Below are 24,691 nucleotides of genomic sequence, written 5' to 3'. Positions count from 1 at the left end.
TGTGCACCTTCAATTTTCCAGCATCTGCAGTTCCTTCTTAAACACAGTATTTGGATACGGTATTCTTGCTATTGAGGGAGCGCAGCGTAGGTTTACAAGGTTAATTCCCGGGATGGCGGGACTGTCATATGCTGAGAGAATGGAGCAGCTGTGCTTGTACACTCTGGAGTTTAGAAGGATGAGAGGGTATCCCATTGGAACATGTAAGATTGTAAGGGATTGGACACGCTAGAGGCAGGAAACATGTTCCCGATGTTGGGGGAGTCCAGAACCAGGGGCCACAGTTTAAGATTAAGGAGTAAGCCATTTAGAACGGAGACGAGGAAACACTTTTTCTCACAGAGAGTTGTGAGTCAGTGGAATTCTCTGCCTCAGAGGGCGGTGGAGGCCGGTTCTCTGGATACTTTCAAGAGAGAGCTAGATAGGGCTCTTAACGATAGTGGAGTCGGGGGATATGGGGAGAAGGCAGGAACGGGGTACTGATTGGGGAATGGCCTACTCCTGCACCTATTAATGTTCTTTTTACAAACCATGTTCTCGGGGTATCTAAATCTAAATTGTATTAGTTATTTAAGTTAGGACATTGGATGGAAGCTGCATACCAAATCTCGTTGCGCATATGTGCAATGACAATAAAATATATTATATTATTGATACATTGGACTTGGGATACATTTCCCCCCGTGTGCGCACGCGCGCTTCCTGCGGGGGCGGGGGGTTGTGTATCAGGTTCACCTTGATGGACAGGAGGGGCAGCCAATGGCGGCACGGCTTGGGGGCGGAACGTCGGCGATGACGACAGCGGCGTGACGTCGGACGTGAGGCGGCGCGGCCCCGGGGAGCGTTGTCCCGGGACTGGACCTTTGCTGGTGAGGCACGCGGCCTGCAAGCGCTTGCATCTGCTAACACCCCGCCGCTTCGCTCTTGCAATGCACCGTCGCGCTGTGGGGTGGGGGGAGAGTGCATCGGCCTCTTGCAATAATGCAGCCCGAAGGTTGCATTAATGCAGCTTGAAGCTTGCAATCCCTCCGCGGCGCGGCTCTGGGGAGGGAATGCCTCGCTCCTCTCTTGCATCAATGCAGCCCGGGGGATGCAATCCCCTCGGCTGACACAGAATGCTGGAGTAACTCGAAGGCGGTTCGAATTGTGCAATAATGCAGCCTGAAGGTTGCAATCCCTCTGCGAGTCCCCCGGGACCGGACCTTGCTGGTGGGGCACCCGGCCTGCAAGCGCTTGCATCTGCTAACACCACACAGACGCTTCCTTCTTACACACAGGCAGGTGTGGGGGAGGGGTGAGGAATCCAATGTTGCAATCGCGGTGCCTACCTGCAATCCTCGCTTGCATGTCTAAATGCAACCTCATCGACCGAATTGTGCTGCTCTCCATCCATCTGCAAAACTGCTACAATCGGAAATTCGTGGTGGTTGTATGTTGTCGCTGAGGCCTGGTGCATCTTTGGTTGGGGATTTAAGTGCACAATCATTGAATGTGCAGCTGCTGCATATAATCTGATTGCCTTTGCTCAGTTGCATGTGGGGAGTGGACTGGGGAGTTCAAGTTATCTCAAGTGTCCCTTCGGCCCACCCAGTGTGGTAGGCATCACGTCTCCCTCCCCCCTCCCAGTAATTATTCCCTCACTGCTCCCCCTTCTGTGATTCATAAATTCATAAGTTACTGGAGCAGAATTAGGCCATTCGGCTCATCGAGTCTACTCCACCATTCAGTCATGGTCGATCTATCTTTGCCACTCAACCCCATTCTCCTGCCTTCTCTCTGCAACCCCTGACAACTGTACTAATGACCTGTCAGAGAAACATGCTGTTCCTTTAGGGTCATTTCCCATTTGGAAACCAGTGTTGCCGCTTGGCTTATGTCAACCTATTAAGGGGCCTTTCTGATTATCTCCAATGTCAGGCAACTGCACCATATAAATTGTTTAAGAATCAACTGAAGATGCTGGAAAATCAGAGGTGGACAAAAGTGCCGGAGAAACTTGTTCAAAAAGGAACTGAAGATGCTGGAAAATCAGAGGTGGACAAAAGTGCCGGAGAAACTTAGCGGGTGCGGCAGCATCTATGGAGCGAAGTAAATAGGCAACGTTTCGGGCCGAAACCCTTCTTCATAGATGCTGCTGCACCCGCTGAGTTTCTCTAGCACTTTTGTCTGCACCGTACAAATTCGCTGGATGCTTTCAAGAGAGAGGTACTGATTGTGGATGATCAGTCATGATCACAGTGAATGGCGGTGCTGGCTCGAAGGGCCGACTCCTGCACCTATTGTCTATCACCTATCCATTCCCTGCATTGATGCTGCCAGATCTGCCGGAGGCTGAGAGGAGACCTGATAGAAGTGTGCAAAAGGCTCAGATAGGGTAGACAGTCAGGACCTTTTTCTCAGGGTGGAACCGTGAAAGACCAGTGAGCATTGCTTTGAGATGAGAGGGGAAACATTTAAGAAACATTTAGACAGGTGCGTGGATAGACAGGTTTAGAGGGATATGGGGCAAATGCAGGCAGGTGGGACTAGTGTAGGTGGGGCAAGTTGGGCTGACTGGCCAACAGAAACAGAAAATTGGTGCAGGTGTAAGCCATTAGCCCTCAGAGGGGTATAGATTGTGTGCAGGCAGATGAGATTAGATTAGTAGCTCATCGGGCGGCACGGGGGAGCACCTGCTGCCTTACAGCACCAGAGACCTGTGTTCGATCCTGACTACGGGTGCATTAAGTTTGTACTTGCTGAATATCCCGTGGTCTAGGCATAAACTTAGGGGCGACTGCGCCTTTGCGGTTGCAGCTCCTAGACTGTGGAACAGCATCCCCCTTCCCATCAGAACTGCCCCCTCCATCGACTCCTTTAAGTTAAGACTAAAAACCTATTTATACTCCCAAGCCTTTCCTGACGTCCACTGAGCGAGCGCTATATGTATATATGTATGTAGTTTGTTTGTTTTTACTATTCTTATAACAATTGTAAAGCACTTTGGCCAACGAGAGTTGTTTTTTTTAATGTGCTATATAAATAAATGTGACTTGACTTAACTTGACTACTCCCTGTGACCTGCGTGGGTTTTCTCCGGATGCTCCAGTTTCCTCCCGCACTCAAAAGACGTGCAGGTTTGTAGGTTAATTGGCTTGGATAAGCATTGTAAATGATCCCGGGTGTGTGTAGGATAATGCAAATGTATTGAGATCGCTGATCGGTGTGGACTGTAAAGGTCTATTTAGAATCATAGAGTGATATAGTGTGGAAACAGGTCCTTCGGCCCAACTCGCCCACACCGGCCAACAATATCCCAGCTACCCTAGTCCCACTTGACTGCGCATGGTCCATATCCCTCCAAACCTGTCCTATCCATGTACCTGTCCAACTGTTTCTTAAACGATGGGATAGTCCCAGCCTCAACTACATCCTCTGGCAGCTTGTTCCATACACCCGCCAAACCACCCTCTGTGTGAAAAAGTTACCCCTCGGATTCCTATTAAATCTTTTCCCCTTCACCTTGAACCTATGTCCTCTGGTCCTCGATACCCCTACTCTGGGTAAAAGACTGCATCTACCCGATCTATTCCTCTCACGATTTTGTACACCTCTATAAGATCTCCCCTCATCCACCTGCACTCCATGGAATGGAGACCCAGCCTACTCAACCTCTCCCTATAGCACACACCCTCTAGTCCTGGCAACATCCTCGTAAATCTTTCCTGAACCCTTTCAAGCTTGAAGGAAAATATTTTTCTTCCAGTTGCTGGAGTTTCTGTACTTCATCTCTAAACTAAACTAGTTTAGTATTATATTCAGCATGGATATGAGCCTGAGAGTGTGGTGTTTTTTTTCTATGACCGAAGATAGACACAAAATAGTGGAGTATCTCAGCGGGACAGGCAGCATCTCTGGAGAGAAGGAATGGGTGACGTTTCGGGTCAAGACCATTCTATGACCTGCAGGATTAATGCTTTACTTAGGATTCCAGCATCTCAAGTTCCTTGTGTAGCTGAAATATTATTTTTTTGCTCCTCTACTGCTGATAGGTGAGGGAGCTGCCCGAGCCGTGGCCATGGCAACCAGCCTGGATGCGGATATCGTTCGGGAGTTGCTGGAATGCCCCATCTGCATGGAGACCTATGACCAGGCAGCGATCAGGCCTAAACTGCTGCAGTGTGGACACACTGCATGCAGGCAGTGCCTGGAGAAGCTCATCGCGGACAGCATCAACGGCGTGCGCTGCCCCTTCTGCAGCAGGGTGACGCGGATGAGCAGCCTGTCCCAGCTCGCGGACAACCTGACCGTGCTGAAGATCATCGACTCGGCCAGCCTGAGCGAGGCGGTGGGGGCGGTCATGTGCAGGGGCTGCCGCAGGAGGCAGCCGCGCAGCTTCTGCGAGCGGTGCGGCGTGGCGGTGTGCGAGGCCTGCGGGGATGACCAGCACCGGGCCCGGGGCCACCCGGTGGCGTCGGCGCGCGTGACAGCCGAGAGGCGGCGTGGGGAGGTGGTGGCCAGGCTGGCCGGGCTGCGGGAGGTGCAGGCTGGCCTGCGGCGGCGCAAGGTGGCCGTGGACGCGCTGGCCAAGAGCGCGCAAGCCGGATACAGAGCGGTGCAGCAGGACTACACCCGTGCCGAGCGGCAGCTGCAGGAGGAGCTGGCCAAGTCGCGACGGGTCTTCACCTCTGCCCTGTCGGAGGTGGAGCAGAATAACGGCCAGGTTCTGGAGGAGCAGGCCTACCTGATCGACATCGCCGAGGTACAGATCATCTCTCGGTGTGACTACCTCAGCACCAAAATCAAACAGGCGGACACCGCCCTCCTTGAAGAAGACATCGATGAGGAAGACCCTGACATGACCAATGGCCTGTCTACGCAGTTGACCTTACAACAACTCGAGCTGGTTAACCGGGACCACCTGGAACCCATTGAAGTTGGCCAACTGGAATCCAAGCCGTACACCGTTTCCATTGAAGAAACGCTGGCGGAGATGCCCACCCCCTCCAAGCCGGCGCAAGATGTGGACTCCACCAAGGATACAGCCAGCTTCTCAATGCTGGCCTCTCCCCCGAAACGCAGGGCGCACGAAGGTTTGGCCTCCGGGTCTCATCCGAGCTGCCAGCTCGTGAAGAAGATCGGTTCGCACGGCAACCTGCCGGGGATGTTCCACCTGCCGGTGAGCCTGTGCGTCTCGGCACAGGGCGAGGTGCTGGTGGCGGACCGAGGCAACTTCAGGCTGCAGGTCTTCAACAGGAAGGGCTTCGCCAGGGAGATCCGCAGGAGCCCGAACGGCATCGACAACTTTGCCCTCATCTTCCTCGGGGCCGAGCTGCCCAACCTGGTCCCCCTCTCGGTGGCGGTGAACAGCGTCGGGCTGATCGGCGTCACCGACCACCACGACAACTCGGTGAAGGTGTACACCGCGTCGGGCCAGTGTGTGGCGTGCCACCGGAACCAGCTGACCAAGCCCTGGGGCATCGCGGCCATGCCCTCGGGGCAGTTCGTGGTGACGGACGTGGAGGGCGGCAAGCTGTGGTGCCTGACGGTGGACCGGCACGCCGGCGTGGTGGACTACTCCCGGCTCTGCAGCGCCGTGCGGCCCAAGTTCGTGACCTGCGACGCCGCGGGCACCGTCTACTTCACCCAGGGCCTGGGCCTGAGCCTGGAGAACGGGCAGAACCAGCACCAGCTGGAGGGCGGCTTCTCCATCGGCTCGGTCAGTGCCGAGGGGCAGCTCCGCCGTCAGTTCAGCCACTTCTTCGCCGAGAACGAGGACTTCCGCTGCATCGCGGGCATGTGCGTGGACGGAGCCGGCAACCTCCTCGTCGCCGACAGCGGCCGCAAGGAGGTCCTGCTCTTCCCCAAAGAGGGCGGGTTCGTCAGCCTGTTGCGGGAAGGCCTGGTGTGCCCGGTTGGTGTTGCCGTGTCGGCCAAGGGGCAGCTCCTAGTGTTGGACTGCTGGGACCACTGTATCAAAATCTACACCTATCACCCCAGGCAGCAGATGGTGAATTAACCCTATGAGTGGGAAGTCCCGACAAACCGTGTGTGTGTGTGCGTGCGTGTGTGCAAGAAGGAATCGCAGATGCTGCTTTAAACCGTAGACAAAAAACGAGTACCTCAGCTGGTCAGGCAGTATCTGTGGGGAAAAAGAATGGGTGATGTCTCGGGTCGGAACCCTTTCTCAGAGGAAACTTCAGACAGCGCATCTTTATTTATTTTGTTTTGTTTTTTTTAATTTAATTTATTTTATTTTTAATTTTTTTATTTATTTTTTGTTTTTATTGTATTTCTCTCTTGTTTCCCTCTCCCCTTTGACTCTCTGTTTGAAGAAAGGTATTCTGTCCATAGGGAGGACAGTTCAAAAGGCCTCGACCCGAAACGTCACCTATTCCTATTCTCTATTGATGCTGCCTGGCCCGCTGAGTTCACTCCAGCTTTTTGTGTCTATCTTCAGCCCACAAACCCTTCCCGACACCAGGCTTATTCCCACCAGCAGAACAATCGACCATTTCAAATCTCTGTGAAACGTTGCAGATTTGACTGTGGTTAGAGTAACTAATCAAACTCAGGCCGTGAAGTGAACTGTTTCGGAAAGAACTGCAGGTGCTGGTTTCAATCGAAGGCAGACACAAAATGCTGGAGTAACCCAGCGGGAAAGGCAGCATCTCTGGAGAGAAGGAATGGGTGACATTTCGGGTCGAGACCCTTCTTCAGTCTGACCTGAAACGTCACCCATTCCTTCTCTCCGGGGATGCTGCCTGTCCCGTTGAGTTACTCCATGAAGTGAACTCTTGTGCATGCTGGAACGCCTAGTTAAATCAACCATTATGATTGTGTATAACATGACCCTTGATTTGCAGTTTATACAAACTGTTACGTTTTCCTTGCTTTACAGTGAGTGCCACTTGAATAAAAGATTTTGAGGGGAAAAAAACCTTGGAATATTATGCCACGTTCTGGAACTATAGATAATTTCAAAAAAATAGTCACAAAAAATGTTTTCATTTTCATCCCTTGAATAGACTGAAGCACAGAAAAGGTAATTAATTGTGTTCGACCGAGGCTTGTTTGGAGGCTGTTGCTTTGGTTTAAGTTCATGTGAGGTTTTGTAATTTGAGTTAAAAATTATCAGGAAAAATGGAATGTCTTACAAATAAAACACTTACTTTCACAAGCCTTTCTTTGTGTACCTGCTCCAACATAACGCTGGTAACAAAAAATGCTGGTGGCACAGTGGTAGAGTCGTCGTCTTACAGTGCCAGAGACCCGGGTTCGATCCTGACTGCGGGTGCTGTCTGTATGGAGTTTCGACCTTCTCCCCGTGACCGCGTGGGCTTCGTGCTCCGGTTTCCTCCCACATTCCCAAAGACACACCGGTTTGTAGGTTCATTGGCTTCTGTAAATTGTGCACCATCCTTAGTGTGTGTCGGATGGTGCTAGCGTGCGGGGTGATCGGTGGTCGGTGCCGACTAGATGGGCCTGTTTCCATGCTACACTAAAAAAGTACTTTGATGTCCTTGCCAGTGAAGTGCTTCATTCAATACACAGTCTCAAGACCATGCGGCGTTTTGAAATAAAAATACATTTTGTTGGCATGATCTATGAAAGGGAACCTTCTGCTCCTGCTACTACATCAGTAATGACCACTTCTCGACAAACTGAAGCCAAATAACTGCCGCAGTTTTCCTACTAGCCAGTGGCTGATGCTGCACTTCAAGCCTGACTTGACAGAAACTTTCCACAAGTGAACAACTCCTGACTCTTGACATTATTAATTGGGGTCATAGTCCTTATGTGGCTTTCCATGTACATCAGTTGTACTGTGTACATACTTGTACGCGCCCTTTATGAGGTGACTATTTGCACACCTATGGTACTCAAGCAAAGAATTTCACTGTGACTTGTCACATGTGACAATAAAATTCTCCCCGTGACCGGCGTGGGTTTTCTCCGAGATCTTGGGTTTCCTCCCACACTCCAAAGACGTACAGGTTTGTAGGTTAATTGGCTTGGTATAAGTGTAAATTGTCCCTAGAGTGCGTCGGATAGTGCAACTGTGCGGGGATCGCTGGGCGGTGCGGACTCGGTGGGCCGAAGGGCCTGTTTCCGCTTTGTGTCTTTAAACTAAACAAAACATTAATTCATTCACAAGTTTTGGGATAGAAGGCTGCTTTACTTAAACCTTGAACAAAAACAACATTCCTACAAATGGCCTGGATTTTGCAGTGGACATTGGCTCCATGTCCCTCAAGAAAAAGATGAGATCAAAATAGAGAAATGTTCATAAGTGATGCGGCCCATCAAGTCTACACCGCAATTCAATCATGGCTGATCCATCCCTTCCTCTTAGCCCCATTCTCCTGCCTTCTCCCCATAACCCCCAACACCGTACTAATCAAGAATCTATCTCTGCCGTAAAAATATCCATTGACTTGGCCTCCACAGCCTTCTGTGGCAATAAATTCCAATGATGTATCCATGTTTGATGCGTGCAACAAATATACAATGGTGGAAATTCATATAAGCTCTCAAAGGCTTATCTCTATGCTGTAGACATCCTCATTTCTACATCATCTGTTGCCAGGCATCTGTTCAAAAGGGCCCCTGGTGTTCAATGATAAGTGACATGAAGCAACATTAAGCCATCTCCGACGAGGGTTCAGCACGCCAACATTCTATCTTTGTCCCGCCCCCTCCCATGACATCAGTCTGAAGAAGGGTCTCGACCCGAAACTTCACCCATACCTTCTCTCCAGAGATGCTGCCTCACCTGCTGAATTACTCCTTCATTTTGTGTCTACCTTCGATTTAAACCAGCATCTGCAGTTCTTTCTTACACATGCTGCCTGTCCCGCTGAGTTACTCCAGCTTTGTGTGTCTCTCCGGGTATGGCGGACTAATCTGTACAAAACTCCTATCTGGAACTGTGGCTGTGTTGGAGGTGTAATTTGGTAGGCAATATCGAATAAGTGTGTCGTAAAGGAACTGCAGATGCTGGTTTAAACCGAAGATAGACACAAAATGCGGATCAGGCAGCATCTCTGGAGAGAAGGAATGGGTGACGTTTCGGGTCGAGACCCTTCTTCAGACTGAAATCGGGTGTGGGAGATACATAGATAAGGAAGTGTAAGGTGCAAAAATGGGAAAAGAGGTGCATCTTCCCACAAACAGGTCTCGGCCCGAAACATCACCCATTCCTCCTCTCTAGAGATGCTGCGGCGACTTCATGCCCAGGTGGTTTTTCGTACAGCTCGTTACCGCTGGCAGCTAGCCAGCAGCCCCATGTGAAGGTCCAGACACGAGAGCTGAATAACAACTCTGAGGTCAGATGCACTATTTGGCCTTATCTGCACACGAGTAGTAATGAGGAGATTTTATGTTAAAAGGGTGTTCTGGAATAAACGAGGCACAAGGTGTTTTGGTAAAGTCTGGGGAGACCAAATGCTGGAGAAACTCAGCGGGTCAGGCAGCATCTATGGAGCGAAGGAAAAAGGCGACGTCTCGGGTCGAGACCCTTCTTCAGACTGGGGGGAGCGGGAAGAAGAAAGGAAGAGGCGGAGACAGTGGGCTGTGGGAGAGCTGGGAAGGGGAGGGGAAAGAAGGAGAAAGCAGGGACTACCTGAAATTGGAGAAGTCACTGTTCATACCGCTGGGGTGTAAACTACCCAAGCGAAATATGAGGTGCTGCTCCTCCAATTTGGTTGGTGAGCACCGAAGCTTGGTGTCGTTTGTCCTTTACTTTCAGTCGTGAGATTTAGTGGATTCTGCAATGCTGCCTGTCCTCCAGCTTTTTGTGTTTATCTACAATCAAATAACTTGTCCTCCTGGCAATGACAATAGAGAGTGATTTTGATCTTACCTTTCTGATACTGGAGCCAGAGCTGCTGCTGGACCTTCTTGCTCGGAAAGTGTATTTTGCATGTGAGCTCCGAACCATAAAGAGCCTCAGCAATGTAGTGGCTTCCGTACTGTTGAATGATGGATATCATGTCCTCTCTGTTGCTCTCACCCTTGAGTATCTTCAAAACGTTGGAGAAACCTGGATACCAAAAGAGATATTCACATTCACAAGATAGGAAGCTGGATGTTTAGGCTCGTGCAAAAAAAAAAAATTATAACATGAGGTCTGAAGAAGGGCTTCAACCCGAAACGTCACCTATTCCTTTTCTCCACAGATGCCGCCTGACCCACTGAGTTACTCCAGATTGATGTGTCTATCTTCAAAAGAACAGAAGAAATAGGAGTAGGCCATTTAGTCCCTGAAGCCTGACTTGGCTTGGCTGTAAAGTGCCAAAGAGGAGGTAGTTTAGGCAGGGACTATCGCAACTTTTAAGAAGCAATTAGACAGGTACTTGGACAGGATAGGTTGAGAGGGATATGAGCCAAACGCAAGCAGGTGGGACTAGTGTAGCTGGGACATGTTGATCGGTGTGGGCAAGTTGGGCCGAAGGTCCTGTTTCCACTCTGTATCACTCTATGACTATAATATCATGTTGGGCTTCATGGATTTCTTTTGCTTTCATTAAAAAAACCTTCTGTTCTTTCTCACTGCCAACACTACATGAATTGCTTTAAAGTTAACCTCATTACACCATTGTCCCATTTAAAAACCATGTGCAAATGAATGGTTAGATTTACATTGCAAATCAGTGGCCTGGTGGTTAAAAAAATCGCAATCAGTTTTAAGATCCCAGCATTAGCCATTAAATTGACGAGTGAGGTCGTTACAAATCATGCTATCAAACACAGAATAATTTGCAAATTTAATACTCTAATTTGGGACCTTGGGATCATCCATATCATATTTTTAGTGCATTTTCTTTGGACATTCCATAACAGATTCTGCTGATTCTGAATGAGTCTTCTGGCTAATACAGAAATGAAGCAAAAAAATAAATAAATAAACACGGAAGACAAGGGGGCGCATTGAGAAAAGACGTGTTTGAGCTGATGGAGTGGTACATTGTGAATCTCTGAGGATGCACTCGTGTGCTTGTGTGTTTTCAGATCAATACTGAGCTTAATTGGGAAATTCTTGCATAAATTGACACTTCCAGTTGTTCATTTGTTAATAAAAATTAATGATTCACGGTTATTGTCAACACCAGTGTGCCACAAGGCTGTTGTTTAAGAAAGACTGCAGTTGCTGGAAAAATCGAAGGTGGACAAAAAATGCTGGAGAAACTCAGCGGGTGAGGCAGCATCTATGGAGCGAAGGAATAGGTGATATTTCGGGTCGAGACCCTTCTACAGACGGATGTGAAGAAGGTTCTCGACCCGAAACGTCACCTATTCCTTCGCTCCATAGATGCTGCCTCACCCGCTGAGTTTCTCCAGCATTTTTGTCCACCACAAGGCTGTGTTCTCAGCCCCTCAATCCCCTGTGGATTCAGGACTGTGCGGCCAAATTCTGTTCTCACTCAAAAGACAAATCGTTGGAGGAACTCAGCGGGTTTTTAGTTTCATTTAGTTTACAGAGACAACGCAGAAACAGGCCCTTTGGCCCACCCAGTCCGCGCCGACCAGCGATCCCCGCACACTAACACTATCCTACACAGGGACCATTTACGATTAAACCAAGCCAATTTACCTACAAACCTGTACGTCTTTGGAGTGTGTGGAAATCGGAGCACCCGGAGAAAACCCACGCAGGTCACGGGGAGCGCATACAAACTCCGTACAGACAGCACCCGTAGTCAGGATCGAACCTGGGTCACTGGTGCAGAAAGGCAGCAACTTGACCTCATCACCATAGGGCCACCCTCTGTAGAGGTTTGTAGGTTAATTGGCTTGGTATCAATGTAAAAATTGTCCCCTGTGTAAGATAGTGTTAATGTGCGGGAATCGCTGGCTGGTGCGGACCCGGTGGGCCGAAGGGCCTGTTTCCGAGCTGTATCTCTAAACTAAACTAAACGAGCTGTATGTTAACTAAACTAAACTAAAGTAAAAGTGCTGAATAAGGGTCTCGACCCGAAACCTCATATATCTATATTCTCCATAGTTACTGCGTGACCTGCTGGGTTACTCCAGCACTTTATGTCCTCTGGTGGACTTTATTGCGCTTTTCCTATTAACATGCCTACATTTAGTGGAGTCATCTCTCCTGTTCACCGCAGTACAGACCCATTAATGCAGTGATCCTGAACTGACCAGCTGGTGGTCTTTGAGCCATTGGAACTTATGCAGCTAATCCGATTTGTCCATTATCCTTGGTGCATTGGCTATAAATTCTGTTGGCATGATAGATTGGAAGTGACTATTTACAGGCTTATTGGATGAAGTCTATGAGAAGATCAAGATCAATTAGTGTCGGCAACGAAATTAGTAAATTAATGCGATTTGGATTAAACTTCCACCTCAGCGCTTTCTGTTCGACATGGCTCCTCCTCACTATCTTTACTAAATTGGCAAACCTTTCCTGCTTTCACAATCCTCCGTAAAAAGTGTATAAAATCAAGAGAGGAATAGATCAGTCCCTTGCCCAGAGTAGGGGAATCAAGAACCAGAGGACATAGGTTTAAGGACATAGAAGGGGAAATGATTTAATAGGAATCTGAGGGGTCACTTTTTCCACACAGAGGGTGGTGGGTGTATGGAACGAGCTGCCAGAGGAGGTATTCTCTGCCTCTGGAATTCTCTGCCTCAGAGGGCGGTGGAGGTAGGTTCTCTGGATGCTTTCAAGAGAGAGCTTGATAGGGCTCTTAAAAATAGCGGAGTCAGGGGATATGGGGAGAAGGCAGGAACAGGGTACTGATTGGGGATGATCAGCCATGATCACATTGAATGGTGGTGCTGGCTCGAAGGGCCGAATGGCCTACTCCTGCACCTATTGTCTATTGTAGTTAAGGCAGGGACTATTGCAGCATTTAAGAATAAATTAGACAGGTGCATGGATTGGACAGGTTTAAAGGGATATGGGCCAAACGCAGGCAAGTGGGACTAGTGTAGATGGGACATGTTGGTCGGTGTGGGCAACTTGGGCCTGTTTACACACTGTCAGTTTATACAATCTTGATTTCCCACTGAATCTTTACCTTGCCATCCATTTGAACTGCATTCAGTTAAGAGACCAACCTTATGTGATGACTCTTCATAGCTCCTCTGGACTATTACAAGAAATATTAAGCAAAGGTCTTCATATAGGAATAGCACTCCTAATAGGAATCTGAGGGGTAACTTTTTCCACACAAAGGGTGGTGGGTGCATGGAGCAAGCTGCCAGAGGAGGTAGTTGAGGCAGGGACTATCCCAAAATTTAAGAAACAGTTAGACAGGTACATGTTAAGGACAGGTTTGAAGGGATATGGACCAAGCGCAGGCAGGTGGGGCTGATGTAGCTGGGACATGTTGGCCAGTTTGGGCAAGTTGGGCCGAAGGGCCTGTTTCCACACTGTGCTATGACTATGTACTTGCATCCATTATACACATCAGTATGTCGACAAAAGATGTATTGGATTCCTACAGAGAGTATATTGACTGGTTGCATCACGGCATGGTTCAGTAACTCGAACGCCAAGGAATGAAGGAGATTACACAGAGTGGTGAACACTGCCCAATCCATCACCGGTACTAACCTCCCCACCACCGAAGAGATCTATAGGAGGCGCTACCTCAAAAAGGCAGCCAGCATCACAAGAGACTCACACCACCCTGGACACACTCTCATTTCACTCCTGCCATTGGGAAGAAGGTACAGGAGCCTGAAAACTGTAATGTCCAGGTTCAGGAACAGCATCATCCCAAAAACCATCAAGCTATTGAACATTATGAACTCCAACTAAACTCCAAACTACCTTGACTGCACTAGGGAGTTTGGGACTTGTCTGAGGTTATGGGGAGAAGTCAGGAGAATGGGGTTGAGAGGGAAAGATAGATCAGCCATAATTGAATGTCGGAGTAGATGCGATGGGCCGAATTGTCTAATTCTGCTCCCATGAATTTGTTTTGCATTTTTAGTTATAGAATTTTTCAATGTTTCTTTATTACATTATCGTTTGATCACTGTGTTCACAAACATGTGCTGCTGCTGCAAGTAAGAGTTTCATTGTTCCGTTTCAGTACATATAACCAGTAAACAGTCTTGACTCTTATTTTTACCTGCGGATTGGGTTATTGAATTGAGTTTCACCCTGTAGAGGTTGCTTCGTACTCTCCACTCTTGCACCATGGGATAGCCCGCTGCCTCATTGTATTTTGCATTACCTGCAAGACAAAGCATGTCCTTTGTCGAATCGACAATCAAGGCACATCAACGTCAAGAATTCCATCATGATTTAAGAACATAAGACAAGGATTAATGTTCTAAACACTTGTCTCCATAGTAGTTTAAACGCCCGTCAAATATTGAAACTGAGCATATCGACTGCCAGTGAATGATGTTTATACAGTGGGGAAACAGGCCCTTCAGCCCACCATGCCCATGCCAACCAGCGATCCCCACACACCAACAGTATCCCACACACTAGGGACAATGTTTACATTTATACCAAGCCAATTAACCTACAAATAGGGTTGATAACTTTCTTACTTGTGTGTCCTTGTGTGTTTCTTGTGTGTGTCCTTGGGCAAGACACTTCACCCACCTTTGCCTGTGTGTGTGGATGTAATTATGTGAAGCACTTTGGGGTCAATGCAAGTTGACTAAAAATGTGCTATATAAATAAAGAAATTTTAATTTACTTCCGAATAAGGGACAAAAGGTCAAAATAAGGGACATATTCCCGACAGCAATTTGTTGCCTGACTCTGCCGTGGCTGGGTGAATGATGAGTTGGCCCGAGCGCCGGATTTTGTACGCGATGTCGCGTGGCCCGTGCCAAAACTCCTCAGCTGACCCGCTGGCTGGGCTTTGTGTTCTGCTGCCAGAATGCAAAGTCCGGCACCCCATCCAACTCATGAACCGATGATCGGCCATGAGTGGTGGTGTCGGCGGTAAGCGAAGGTCCGAAGGTCGGACAACTGGCCGGGCTGCCAACTGACGGGGCCACGGGCGAGGCGGTCGCAGGGTGACGCCTGTTCGGTGGTGAGTCGTACCCTTTTCTGGTCGCCGCTGGATTTTCAACAATGTTGAACATTTTCGGCGACCTGCTACGGTTGTGACGAATGCCGGCAAGTCGGCGAAAAAGATCGGGTAAAGTGGGACAGGCCCTTAACACTTCTAACATTCAGCTATAAAAGTACCTCATTTAAATTAACAGTGGCAATACACAGTAATTGAAAGGCAGGATTGCATGAAGTGGGGGCACTTTCATCATATCATTAGTTACTTACAGGCCAGAACGCTTCTCAGGGGGAAAGAGATAGATTAATGTCCTGACCCGAGCACTCTTATTCACTCTGCACACATACATTGGTCTCAGCTTTGATCGTGTCCACTGCCACACAAAATTCTGCACAGGGCGCCAACTGCACCAGGCAATCTGCACCAGGCCAACTGCACCAGGCAATCTGGTACAGTGAAAAGCTTTTGATTCATGCTAACCAGTCAGCGGAAAGATGATACATCATGACAATCGAGCTGTTTACTGTGCATAGATACATGATAAGGGAATAGCGCTTAGTGCATGGTAAAGTCAGTAAAGTCCGGTCAAAGATAGTCAGAGGATCACCAATTAGTTTAGTTTAGAGATACAGCGCGGAACAGGCCCTTCGGCCCACCGGGTCCGCGCCGACCAGCGACCCCCCCCTCACATTAACACAATCCTACAACCACTAGGGACAAATTTTTTTTTACACACATTTACCAAGCCAATTAACCTACAAACCTGTACGTCTTTGGAGTGTGGGAGGAAACGGAAGATCTCGGAGAAAACCCACGCAGGTCACGGGGAGAACGTACAAACTCCGTGCAGACAGCGCCCGTAGTCGGGATCGAACGCGGGTCTCCGGTGCTGCATTCGCTGTAAGGCAGCAACTCTACCACTGCACCACTGTGACCGCCCTATGAGTTGCCAGATGAGGTTGGCAATGAGGTGGATAGCAGTTCAAGACTTTAAGAAGGAACTGCAGATGCTGGGAAATCGAAGGTAGACAAAAGTGCTGGAGAAACTCAGCGGGTGCAGCAGCATCTATGGAGCGAAGGAAATAGGCAACCCAAAGGGTTTCGGGCCGAAACGTTGCCTATTTCCTTCGGTTCATAGATGCTGCTGCACCCGCTGAGTTTCTCCAGCATTTTTGTCTACCAGCAGTTCAAGACTGCTCTCTGGTTGTGGTAAGATGGTTCAGTTGCCTGATAACAACTGGAAAGAAACTGCCCATTATATGGACAATAGTGTGTAGGAAAGAACTGCAGATGCTGGTACAAAATGCTGGAGAAACTCTGAAGAAGGGCCTCGAACAGAAACGTCACCCATTCCCTCTCTCCAGAGATGCCGCCTGTCCTCGCTGAGTTACTCCAGCATTTTGTGTCTATATGGATAATAGTGTTACAAACACGTACCGGTGAGGAGCTGGAGGTTGGGCAGTGGCTCAGAGAGGACTCCTCGACACTGCTCCTCCACAGGAAAGGGAATCACCACCAAACCATCAGCCAGCTGAGGGAAGTCCTTCATGAAGTTATTCTCCCTGTAAGAAACAGCAAAGATTGCCAGAGGTTGATTTACGTTCGAAGATACAGAATGGAAACAGGCCCTTCACCCAACTTGCCCACACCGGCCAGCATATCCCAGATACACCAGTCCCACCCAGTGGAGGACTGGGTCTAAAATTATTGGTTGCCAGGAGACAAAGGGGGCCCACTTGATATAGGGGGCCCACTTCATCAGGGGCCCACTTGCCATCGGGCAAGCTGACACCCTGGCCAGTCCGCCACTGGTCCCACCTACCCGCGTTCGGTCCATATCCCTTCAAACCTGTCCTATCCATGCACCTGTCCAACTGCTTCTTAAACGTTGGGACAGTCCCAGCCACAACTACATCCTCAAGCAGCTTGTTCCATTGTATTGTATTGTATTCAATTTATTGTCATTATCTCATATTAGAGACAACAAAATGAATTTTCTTTACAGTCAAGTAACATAAAAAATAAATAATAAATAAATAAAACATACTAAAATTAAAAAAAGCGCAAACACAGAAGTCCACGACACAACGTAACCACAACACAACACAGTGGCACCAAAGTTGAGGAAGGTACCATAGTCCAGCCAGCTTCCCCGCCGATCTTCCCAGATGTTCACCCTTCCATACACCCACCGCCCTGTCTTCTGTCTTAAAGCTGCAAGGATGTAAGTGAAAGAAGGGACACAAGGTGGTGGAGTAACTCAGGGGGTCAGGCAGCATCTCTGGAGAACATGGATAGATTACTCCAGTACTTTGTTGCTATCCGTGTTTTCCGGCGAAGGATCCTGATTTAGGAAGTTGGAGACTTGGACTAACTTGGAGACACAAGTTACTCCAACATCGTGTGTCCTTTTACGCATTAACCATCATCGGCAGTTTTTTTTTCTTTCATGTTCATGGTTGTGGGAGCAGAATTAGCTATTCGGCCCATCAAGTCTACCCTGCCATTTAATCATGGCTAATCTATCTTTCCCTCTTAACTCCATTCTCCTGCCTTCTCCCCATAACCCCTGACACCCGCACAAATCATCCTTTGCTTCGAAGGATGTGAATGATCTAGATAAAGGGAGTGAACAACACTGAAATTAATTGTTATCCCAACATTATTTTTGTTAAAAACAATATGGCCAACATCCAACTTCAGAAGAGTAGTTCAGCTATATTAGTTCTTCCAAGAATAATGTTAACTTTAATGTAACTAAGTTGACGGAAGAAAATGGTTGCAGTTACAGGTCAATCATATAACTTATGGCAACAGGCCCTTTGGCCCACCGAGTCCATGCCGACCATTGATCACCTATTCACACTATGTTCACACTAGTCCACTACCTACACAATAGGGACAATTGATAATTAACCCACCAACCAGTACGTCTTTGAGATATAGGGGGAAACTGGAGGAAACCCACGCGGTCTCAGGTAGAGCGTGCAAACTTCATACAGACATCACCTGAGGTAAGGATCAAACCTGGATCGCTGGCACGGTGAGGCCACAGCTCTACCAGCTGCGCCACTGTTGTTTTTTAGTTTTTGTTAGTTTTAGAGATACAGCAAGGAAACTGGCCTTCAGGTCCACCGAGTCCGCACCGACCAGCGATCCCCGCACATTAACACCACCCTGCTCACACTGGGGACAATTTACACATACACCAAGTCAATGAACCTACATATGGGTGCCTCTTTGGAGTGTGGGAGGAAACCGAAGATCTCAGAGAAAACCCACGCGGTCATGGGGAGAACGTACAAACTCAGTACAGAGAGCACCCATAGTCAGGATCGAACCCGGATCTCTGGCCCTTTCTTTCCCTCTCTCTCCATCCCCTCCCCTTCCCAGTTCTCCCACCAGTCTTACTGTCTCCAACTACATTCTATCTCTGTCCCGCCCACTCCCCTGACATCTGTCTGAGAAGGGTCTCGACCCGAAACGTCACCCATTCCTTCTCCCCAGAGATGCTGCCTGTCCGCTGAGTTACTCCAGCGTTTTGAGTCTACCTTTCATTCAGAAACACTTGTAAATCATTGCGATCTTATTGTTGTGATTGCTTTAAACATGGAACTTTTGTGCTGCAACTTTTTTAATAGCACTCCACGTTCTCTGGTTACAAGCAAACGGTGAGAATATAACAACAAGCCCCATGACCATGCTATTATTAAGTTGGCTCCTTTGTTTTTCCTGTTCCCCTAATGCCAGATCCACAAAAAGCTGACCTCTGTAAGGGCATCCGTTGGCACAGTGGCTGTTCGCTCCGTGACACTATGTGTGTATTAATGTATGTACTTAATCTATGAACCACTGTTGTATAACATTAGTACCTCCACCAATGTAAAGCACTTTGCTCAACGAGAGATTTTTAGTTTTTTATTTATTAGAAGTAGTGTACATTACAATAATATAAGCCAACAATAACATAATACATTTCCTGTACCACTTCATATTTTAAACTTTAAAAAGAAGAAAAGTAAAGAGTGTTAAATAGGATAGTAAGTGTGTGAAAGAGTGATCAAAAGAGACCCTTAAAAAACGAAAATTCGAAGAAGAGTTAAGAAGCAAGCCATAGAAAAAGAAAAAGTGAAAAAGAAAACAGAAGATATATTAAAAGTTAAAAAAAGAGATAAAAGGGATATACCAACTTCGTATTTTTACTCCCCCCTCACCAGGTCCTGAAACCGTTTATTTTCAGAATTCTGTTGAGAGTTGTTTTTTAAATGTGCTATAGAAATAAAAGTGACTTGACTTGACTTGACATTCACAGCTTTCCATGTTCAGCATCACCACCAAAAGTGCAAGTTAAATTTGCTTTTATTAAGGCAGCAGGAAGCACATTACGCTGGATGTATAACCCAAATGTATAATTCAGAAGTCTATCGACCAACAGGGGGGGACTTGCAAATTTCATGATCTCAAATTATTCCAATGCACTATAAAACCAATGAAGCAATCCTTTTCTTTTGACTTGTGTTCTGTTGTAACATTGTGAAACCGGCTGTAAATTTGTACATGACAATGGATTGGGATAATGATTCCATAGCTCTGATTTTCACCGGCGTTGATGAAAGATGACGTGCAGGATGTGAGAGGGGATCTTCACATACTTCTTTTGAATTGAGCTGTGGGATGTTTTTGTTCATCTCAAAGAAATGTCAGCCTCGGAGACGGGTCACAATGTACAAGTCGGCAGACAACGGGGGTAAAAGCGTGCCCAACGTCGCCCTCATCCTGATGGCCACCTTTGTGTGTGGCTGCATCAGGTGGAGTGTAGAGCCAAGGCACGTGGGCACTAAGTGTCACTACCTGCTGAGGTTCTACCTGTCCCCAGTGTTGCGAAGGATGGGCCTGGCGCAGATGCCACGCAATGTGCCAGTCAGCTGGACATTGCCGCCCCATCTGTCGTCTGTTGAAAGGTTCTTCTGGACCTTTGACCACAAGTCCATCGGGCAGTGGTCAGCACGGAATGTCCTGCAGGCACTGCAGGGAAAGGACTCGATGGATCCGGTGGCGTGGTTCCCAGAGCAGACTGCCCAGCTTGTCTGCCAAAATGCCTCATCGCCAGAACTGACCAACAAGCACCAAGACCTGGCTTGGCTGGCGGGGAGGGGAGCCCTCTCAGTTAGATCCTTCCTGCACCGTCGGAACCTCACTACCAGCGCACGCTGCCCCCGGGACGGTTGCTATGGAGAGGAGACGGTTGCCCATCTCTTTGCAGAGTGTGGATTTGCAAAACGAGTCTGGAGAGGTATGAAAGGGTCCCTGGAACGATTTATCCCGAACAGCTCCGTCACAGAGGACTCTGTGATTTACGGACTGTTCCCAGGGACACATTCAGAGACTGACATCGAGTGCTGCTGGAGGGTCATCAACTCGGTGAAAGACGCTCTTTGGTCTGCCCGAGCGTTGCTCACCACCCAGCAGAGCGAGATGTCCGTCAGGGAATGTTGCCGACTGGCCCACTGCAGACTGCAGGATTACGTGCTAAGGGACTCGCTGAAGCTTGGTGCAGCCAACGCCAAGGCTCGGTGGGGGAGGGCCACAGTCTAGTGTCCTTCCGCTGCTGGACATGGGGGGCACGGTATGGTGGAGATGCCCCTCAAATTAAATTAAGGGAAGGTATCCCACGCCAGGGGGCCACATGAGTGGCACGGGTGGGGGACATTTTTGTGGAACTTAAAAGACATAAACGGTATTGAATTGAACAATCTATAGCCGACGAAAATGTATTTGGAAGATGGAAATTTTCGCACTGTGTACACATTGTATATATTTATTACTTGGACAGGGGCCACAGAGTGGCACTGGTGGGGGACTGTTTTGGTGAAATTTGACAAATGTAAAAAAATTGTACTGGAAAAAATTTGTATAGTCTCCGAAAATGTCGGATGAATTTTGTTTGAATGGTTCAGGAATTGTATACATTTACCAATTGAATAAAGTATATTTTGAAATTTAAAAAAAAAAAAAAATGTAAGCCTCGGAGTACAATAGACAATAGGTGCAGGAGTAGGCCATTCGGCCCTTCGAGCTAGCACCGCCATTCAATGTGATCATGGCTAATCATCCCCAATCAGTACCCCGTTCGAGACCCTTCTTCAGACCCGAAACGTCTCAACCCGAAACATCGCCTATTTCCTTCGCTCCATAGATGCGGCCTCACCCGCTGAGTTTCTCCAGCATTTTTGTCTACCTTCGATTTTCCAGCATCTGCAGTTCCTTCTTCTTAAACATAAGAAAAATGAGCAAAGGTTTAAATTCCCATTGGTGTGCCAAAGAGCGGTGAAACTCCAAAATCTGGCTTCAGGAAAAGAAGCTTGCAAGTAATAGTTTTGGCCACAACGTCACGCTGAAAAGAGTAATTACAAGAAAGGTACTCCAGAGACTAATTTCACAGAGAGAAGGGAATCCAACTGCAAATTGGACTGCCAGCAAAAAGCCCAATGATGAACACCTATTTTCACAAACACAAAAATCATTTGCCAATGCATCTTGCCTAGACCTCCACTTCCAAAGAAGAAGAGGTTTAGAAGCTGCTGGCAGTCTTCAATGGGTGATCATTCATCAGGCAGTTTACATTTCTAGTGCTTGCTGCTCTGTGCTTTTCGAAGGACAATAGCATCCTTGCTTTTCAAATTCATTACGATGGATTTAGGGCGACAAGGTGGCTCAGCGGTAGAGTTGCCGCCTTCCACCAGATACCCTGGTTCCATCCCGTCTACTTGTGCTGTTTGTGCGGAGTCTGTACGTTCTCCCCGTGACCTGCGTGTGTTTTCACCGAGTCCTTCGGTTTCCTCCCACACTCCAAATGTGAACATGCAGGGTTCTGGGTACTTTGGGAAACAGCAGGTTTCTGTGAATGACTGGGCATCACTGATGGTGATATCACATTGCAAGGGGCTGGAGACCCATGTGTCCGAGCTGTCGCCACTAAAAGCCCTGTCCCACTCTCCGAGTTCATTCAAGAGTTCTCCCGAGTTTGCCCTGATTCGAACTCGGAGATTTACGGTAATAGAAGCATAGAAACATAGAAAATAGGTGCAGGAGTAGGCCATTCGGCCCTTCGAGCCTGCACCGCCATTCGATATGATCATGGCTGATCATCCAACTCAGTATCCTATACCTGCCTTCTCTCCATACCCCCTGATCCCTTTAGCCACAAGGGCCACATCTAACTCCCTCTTAAATATAGCCAATGAACTGGCCTCAACTACCTTCTGTGGCAGAGAATTCCACAGATTCACCACTCGTTAAATTGTTTAATATCTTCTCATTTGGCCGCTCGTCGGTACTCGGGGCTCTCGTGGACATTTTTCAACATGTTGAAAAATCTTCACGAGTCTTCCCGTGCTTACCGTGTTTCCCTAGTACCTGCCGTTAGCGTTACGAGCCACTAAGAGATGTCTCCGAGCTCCGACGTACCCGCTACGTACATTCTACTTGCTTCCACGAGTTTGACTTTTTTTAAACTCGGGAGAGCTCTTGAATGAACTCGTACAGTGGGACAGGGCTTTAAGTCTGCGCTCCTAAAGAGGTTGTTGTTATGTTTCTATACACTGGCGCTTGTTCCGTTAGGGGAGTTTTATGTTTCTACTTATGTTTCTGCATCTTCCCACCAGTACCCGTGATTGGTCCGGAGGGGTTGCCTTCCTCTGTGTGTTTCAACTTTGTACTGAAGATGTTTTCACTTTGTTTCTGTGTACTGAATAGGTGCCGTGATTTGGTCTAAAGGGGTTGCCTCCCCCTGGACTTTTGTGCCATTAGTCTCCCGCCACTGTATAGGGAGGGGTATAAAAGGGTGATCGTTTCGTTGTGGTCGGTCAGTTGTCAATTCTTCTGTTCTGTTTACGCGAGGCTGCTGAGGGCTCGAGTGAGTAGATCCGAGGCTGGCCACGCGGTGTTGTATACAAATAAAGAAGGGTTTGCACTCCAGCGTTCGACAGTGGTTTACTGAACCAGACTAGGGAGAGAGTATTAGATCCGGAATTAACACAAAGACGTACAGGTTTGCCGGCTAATTGGCTTGGTAATGTAAAAAGTGTGTGTAGGATAGTGTTAATGTGCGGGGATTGCTGGTCGGCGTGGACCCGGTGGGCTGAAGGGCCTGTTTCCACGCTGTATCTCTAAAAACTAAAAAAAGGCCTTTGACATTTCCACCCTGGGAACAAGCTTTGGAATATCCTCTCTATTCCTCTCACAGTCTCCTCCAGGCCACTCTTGCAGATCTCGACACCCTCTGGACCTTGGAGTCCAACGAAGAATCCCGAACCAAAACGTCATCGATCCATGTTCTCCAGAGATCCTACCTGACCACCTGAGCTTGGTTCAGGTTAGTTTATATATAAATCGCGGAAGCAGACCCTTCGGCCCGCCGAGTCCGCACCGACCAGCGATCACCGCACACTGACACTATCCTACACACACGCACGCACACACACAAACGCACGCACGCATGTACGCACGCACGCACACACGCACACACACACACACACACACACACACACACACACACACACACACACACCAGGGACAATTTACATTTTTACCGTCTTCGGAGTGTGGGAGGAAACCAAAGATCTCGGAGTAAACCCACGCAGGTCACGGGGAGAACGTACAAACTCCGTACAGACAAGCGCCCGTAGTCGGGATCGAACCCGGGTCTCAGACGCTGCATGGCAGCAGCTCCACCGCCGCGCCACCATGCGGCCCTTCTACCTCTGCTATCCCTCTGCACTAAGCAAATCAGCTGGTATCTTCGGAATGATTTTAAGCTTTGGTAACTTTGCTTTGTATAGTTCAACGGAGAAGAGAAGTGACCTGCGATCAGCGAATCCACTCACGTCCACAGGGAATGGAGGCCAATGCGCAAATTGCCACTTTGAATGTTTCATCAGTCACCTCTGACAATAGTTATTTTGGGTTGTTTTGACAGTTCTAATGTTCTTAAATAACTTACATTTATGTCCCTTTCTCCGGGGAAAGAAAAATACATCTAAAATTGCCTGCCGGAGTGATGGACGTTTTCTCTTATCCATGCTGATAAGTTTCTAGGCCTGAAGGATTATTCCACGACCGGCTACAAACTTTAAGATCATCAGTAATCCCTCAGGGCTACGGTCGGAAAATTGACCCAAATGAGAAGATATTAAACAATTTAACGACAACCACTCTCCAGTTAAAATCGGAGATAATGCCTTTTTCACACGGAATACAAACTATGTCTGTGGTGAGTGCTGCTGCAGTGTGCTCATTGCATTGTGATAAATGCCGCTCCGTGGCTTGGTCATTATGGAGGAAATAAAGTTAACGATGGCCTTACGGTTAATTTCTATAATGGCCCACTGGGGCCATTAGGTGCAAGAATAAAATTAAAGCCACAAAAGTAATTGTTTTGGAAGTTTAACGCGTGCATTTCCAAATCGATTTCAAGAAGACTGCGCCATCAGCTCAGCTTTGGAACAGCAACTTAAAAATGGCACAGCTCCAGTCACCCAGGTTCGATCCGTCTTTGGGTGCTGTCTATGTGGAGTTTGCATGATGTGTGGCGACTGTATGGGTTTCCTTCGGGGTGCTCCAGTTTCCTCCCACGACCTCACACATCGTGTCAGTCAGTTTGTTACTAGATCACGGCAAATTGCCCCCGACCCGCAGAAACGTCTGTG

The 24,691-nt window shown here is 48.1% G+C and overlaps 2 protein-coding genes across 9 annotated transcripts in view; one reads left to right on the top strand and one right to left on the bottom strand.

Annotated features, from left to right (window-relative positions):
* astn2 (astrotactin 2) overlaps positions 1 to 24,691 on the bottom strand; it is an 823,694-nt gene that overhangs the window by 382,878 nt on the left and 416,125 nt on the right. For all 8 annotated transcript variants that reach the window (XM_033048879.1, XM_033048880.1, XM_033048881.1 and 5 more), the window contains 3 exons: positions 16,422 to 16,546; positions 14,082 to 14,186; positions 9,845 to 10,024 (listed from right to left, as the gene is read on the bottom strand). In XM_033048879.1, coding sequence (XP_032904770.1) covers positions 9,845 to 10,024; positions 14,082 to 14,186; positions 16,422 to 16,546 — 410 coding nt within the window. The remainder of the gene's footprint in view (positions 1 to 9,844; positions 10,025 to 14,081; positions 14,187 to 16,421; positions 16,547 to 24,691) is intronic.
* trim32 (tripartite motif containing 32) lies at positions 972 to 6,676 on the top strand. The gene is made up of 2 exons (XM_033048887.1): positions 972 to 1,209; positions 4,032 to 6,676. The coding sequence occupies exons 1-2, from the start codon at positions 1,155 to 1,157 to the stop codon at positions 5,996 to 5,998; spliced, it is 2,022 nt and encodes a 673-aa protein (XP_032904778.1). The 5' UTR covers positions 972 to 1,154; the 3' UTR covers positions 5,999 to 6,676.

Source organism: Amblyraja radiata, chromosome 32 (assembly GCF_010909765.2).
Source record: "Amblyraja radiata isolate CabotCenter1 chromosome 32, sAmbRad1.1.pri, whole genome shotgun sequence".
Classification (NCBI taxonomy): Eukaryota; Metazoa; Chordata; class Chondrichthyes; order Rajiformes; family Rajidae; genus Amblyraja; species Amblyraja radiata.
The sequence above is the reverse complement of the archived record's forward strand: the minus strand, read 5'-3'. Positions and strand labels throughout refer to the sequence as shown.

Bases quoted from the DNA above. Each gene is read 5' to 3' on its own strand.
- trim32 (XM_033048887.1), top strand. From the start codon at position 1,155: ATGCAGCCTGAAGGTTGCAATCCCTCTGCGAGTCCCCCGGGACCGGAC. The intron at 1,210-4,031 runs GTGGGGCACCCG...TACTGCTGATAG, and splicing joins CCCGGGACCGGACCTTGCTG to GTGAGGGAGCTGCCCGAGCC.